General features: G+C 62.5%; 1 protein-coding gene across 1 annotated transcript in view; it reads right to left on the minus strand.

Annotated features, from left to right (window-relative positions):
- The window catches only part of LOC146585576 (retinal guanylyl cyclase 1-like), a 20,379-nt gene that overhangs the window by 2,315 nt on the left and 14,102 nt on the right, over positions 1-3,962 (minus strand). Inside the window, exons 10-15 of the mRNA XM_085322675.1 lie at positions 3,462-3,766; positions 3,021-3,184; positions 2,295-2,487; positions 1,661-1,835; positions 810-908; positions 23-117 (exon numbers count right to left, since the gene is read on the minus strand). Of these exons, the coding sequence (XP_085178801.1) occupies positions 23-117; positions 810-908; positions 1,661-1,835; positions 2,295-2,487; positions 3,021-3,184; positions 3,462-3,766 (1,031 nt within the window). The remainder of the gene's footprint in view (positions 1-22; positions 118-809; positions 909-1,660; positions 1,836-2,294; positions 2,488-3,020; positions 3,185-3,461; positions 3,767-3,962) is intronic.

Here is a 3,962-nt window from a genome sequence, read left to right on the forward strand (position 1 = left end):
AGTTGGGGGCAGCGGGGGGTACCTTGAGCTCCGTCTTGCCCCGGATGTCGAGCTTGAAGCCCTCCTTGAGCGCGTGGAGGATGGTGACGGTGCGGACGTTCACGTGGATGCGGTAGGCTGCCACGGGCCATCAGCGTAGGCGCCCAGGGACACCCAGTCCCTTGGGTCCCCTCGGGTCCCCCTGGGTCCCCCCGTATCTCCCCGAGTCCCTCCCAGGTCCACCCAGGAGCTTTCAGGGCCTCCTGGGTCACCCCGTGGTCTCTCGAGTCTCCCCATGGCCTCCTGGGTCACCCCGTGGCCTCCTAAATCCTCCTGGGTCCTCCCATGTCGTTTTGGGTCACCTCATGACCTTTCGTGTCACCCTGGGTCCTCCCGGGTCACCCTGTGTCACCCAGTGGCCTCTTGTGACCTCCTGGGTGTTCCCATGTCCCCCTGCCACCYCACGTCCTCTCACGGTCCTCCATGTCCTCATGTGTCCCCCATGTCCCCTGTGTCCTCTCATGTCCTGTGTCCCCCTATGTCCTCCATGTCTCCCATGTCCTGTGTCCCCGTGGACACCATGTCCCTTCCCGTCACCTGTGYTCCCCCAAATCCCCTGCGTCCTCCCTTATGTCCCCTCACATGCCCCACACGCCCCCCAACGTGTTCCCCTGTGTCACCCCATGTCCCTGCATCCCACCGTGTCTCCAYGTGTCCCACCCATGTCGCATGTCCACAAATCCCCACACAACTCGCTGGGGGACGCGTGCAGGGGACACAGACACGCGTGTGAGGACACACGGACGCGTGTGCGCGCCGCCGGGACTCACGCAGGCCGGTGGACTCCATGCGGGAGGCCGTGTTGACGGTGTCGCCAAAGAGGCAGTAGCGCGGCATGGTGAGGCCCACAACCCCAGCTACGCAGGGCCCTGCGGGGTGCCGGGGTGGGGGTGGGGACTGAGGTGGGTGGGGCCACCGAGGGGGCGTGGCCACCGAGGGGGAGGGGCCCAGGGGGGGCAAAGCCAGGAGGGGGTGACCGGGGACCATGGCTGAAGAGCGTTGGCCAAGTTGAATTTTTGGCCAAGGGGTGACGTGGCCGGGTGGGGTGGGGCCAAGAAGGGGTGGGGCCAGGGTTGGGTGTGACCCCTGAATAGGCGTGGTCATGGAGGGGTGTGGCCATTGAGGGGGCGTGGTCATGAGGAGGTGTGGACATGAGGGATTGTTAGGAGACCATGGCCGTAGAATGTTGGCCAATATGAGTGTTGGCCAAGGTGTGACATGGCAGGGCAGGGTGGGGCCAATAGGGGGCGGGGTCAGGAGTGGGCATGGCCAGTGATAGGTGTGGCCATGAGGTGGTGGCCAGGATTGGTGGATCAGGGGATTATGGCCAAAGAGCATCGGCCATGTTGAGTATTGGCCAAGGGGTGAAATGGCTGGGTAGGGCGGGGCCAATAGGGAGTGGGGCAAGGATTGGGTTCAGCCACGAGGGGGCRTGGCCTCGAGGGAGGGGGCGTGTCAGGAGACCATGGCTGAAGAATGTCAGCCATCTTGAACGTCAGCCATGTTGAACATTGACCAGGTTGAGCATTGGCCATGTAGGGGATGAGGCCAGGCGTGACGAGGCCAGAAGGGGCATGGCCAAGGGAAGGGGGCGTGTCCAGGGAAGGGGGCGGGGCCTTACCGGAGTGGAGGCCGATGCGGATGCGCACGGGCACCTCGGGCATGTGGCGCATCTTGAAGGTGCCGACGGAGCTGAGGATGTCGAGCGACATGTTGGCGATCTCGCCGGCGTGGCGGTTCCCGTTGCGCTTGGGCAGCCCCGAGGCCACCATGTAGGCGTCCCCGATGGTCTCCACCTGYGGAGGGGGCCAYGGGCCACGTCAAYGGGGTGTGCTCCCGCCCCCCAGGACCTCCCCACCTACAGTCCAGCATGGCCATGACCAAGGGTGGCAACAGCCCTAGTTTGTGAGGGACAGGGACAGAGGTGATCATAGCATGGGCATGTCCCTTGRGGCCACCAGGGCCACCAGACACCTTATAGGTAGGTCACTAAGGACCATGGGGACCCCCAACCACGTCTGTTTGGTGGCTCTGTCCCATGTGACGGAGTGAGGTGGCACAACCCAGACAGGTCCCACGGAGCCATCAGTGCCACGGGGTGGCTAGGTCACCTTACAGATATCACTAAAGGACCATGAGGGCCCCCAAAAATGTCCATTTGGTGGCCATATCCCATGTTTGCTGGGAGAGGTGGCCAAAGGCCAGCCATGTCCCATGGGGCCACGGCCACTAGTGCCAGGTGGTGGCCCCCTCACCTTGTAGACGTCATGGGCACCGATGATGGCGTCAAAGAGGGTGTAGAGGTCGTTGAGGAGGTCGACCACCTCAATGGGCTCGCTCATGGCCGAGATGGTGGTGAAGCCCACGATGTCGCTGAAGTAGAGTGTTACCTCCTCGAAGTACTCAGGCTCCACGGGGGTGCCCATCTTCAGCGCYTCAGCCACTGACCTGCCGTGATACAGTGGGACACTAGGGCTCAGTGGGGACTCCCAGGTGTCCCCACAAGGCCACCAGTGCTACAAGGTGTCCAGGGGGTTCCCAAGTCTCTCCCTACCACCACCAAGGGAGATTCTCTTGTCCCATGCAGATCTTCAGCCACCAACCGACCGTGGCCATGGAGACCACAGGGATGGGGACCAGGAGATCTTGATGCCCCATCTCAGGGGACCTGGATGGGGGTCAATGGACCATGGGCAATCTCAACCTGTGCTCTGTGACCGTGACTACCCCCTCCAGCCCCATGGACACATGTGGAGTCAATGGGCCGTGGTCAACCCCAACCTGCCCCTCATAGCCACATCTAACCTCTCCCATGGACCAACATGGGATCTCTAAGGCCACAGCTAGCCCATCCTGTCCCCCATGGTCACATCTACCCCTACAAGTCCCAAGGAACCACATGGGGCCTATAGGGCTACAGCCAGGCCCATCTGCCCTCTCCCTCCCAGCCACAGCCACCCTCCCTAGCCCCCAGGACCCACGGGGGCAGCATCTGGGTGAGGAGCTTGTCGGTCTTCTGCTTCTCAATCTCCAGCTCCTCAGTGCGCTCGCGGATGAGGTCTTCCAGGTTGCTGGAGTACTGCTCCAGCATGCGTAGCATGGAGTCAATGATGTTCGTTTTCCGACCCTTGTTGATGTTCTTGAACTACCCCGGGGGCAAGAGGGAGATGGGTTTARGGGGGACGGAGGTGCTCAGGTGACCCCCAGGCCCATATCAATCCGTAGAGACCATGAGATGGCCCCACGCACCCCACCAGTCAGGTCTATATCACCCCATAGAGAGAGGTGGCCCCACACACCCTCAAGTCCATGGCTCAGGCCCGTATCACCCCATGGAGACCATGAGGTGGCCCCATATTCCCATAGTTTAAGTCCATATCACCTCAAAGAGACCACGAGGTGGCCCCATACACCCAACCAACCTGGTCAAAGATCTGGTCAATGGTGGGGCGCCTCTCGGGCTGCTCGCTCCAGCACTGCTTCATCAGCTGGATGCACTCGAGGGGCGCCTGGTCCAGTGACACCGAGGGCCGGCACAGTGGTGGGGGTTTCTCCACCTTCTGGATGATCTCTGGGGGAAACCGAGGCACGGGAGCAGCTGGAGGAGGGCCGAGCCTGGAGAGGGCAGCTGGCCTGCTGGGGGCCTGAGGGTGTTTGAGGGGCCCCAGAGGTGGTTGGAAGGTCCTAGGGTGGTCTTGGGGTGTTTGAGGGTGTCCTAGGAGTGTCACTAGGGGGTCTCAGGGGTGTTTGGGGAGTCCAAGGGGTGGTTGGGGGGCTTCTAGGATGGTCCTAGGGTGTCCGGGGGAGTCCTGAGGACGTCTATGGGAATCCCAGTGGTGACTGGGGTGTCCTAGGAGTGTCAGAAGGGGGTCCAGGGGTGTTTGGGAGGTCCTAGGGGTGCCCAGGGGGGTCCCAGGGGTGTT

This window comes from Rhea americana, unplaced genomic scaffold, assembly GCF_003343005.1.
Source record: "Rhea americana isolate MKP2758 unplaced genomic scaffold, rheAme1 scaffold_799, whole genome shotgun sequence".
NCBI classification, from domain to species: Eukaryota; Metazoa; Chordata; class Aves; order Rheiformes; family Rheidae; genus Rhea; species Rhea americana.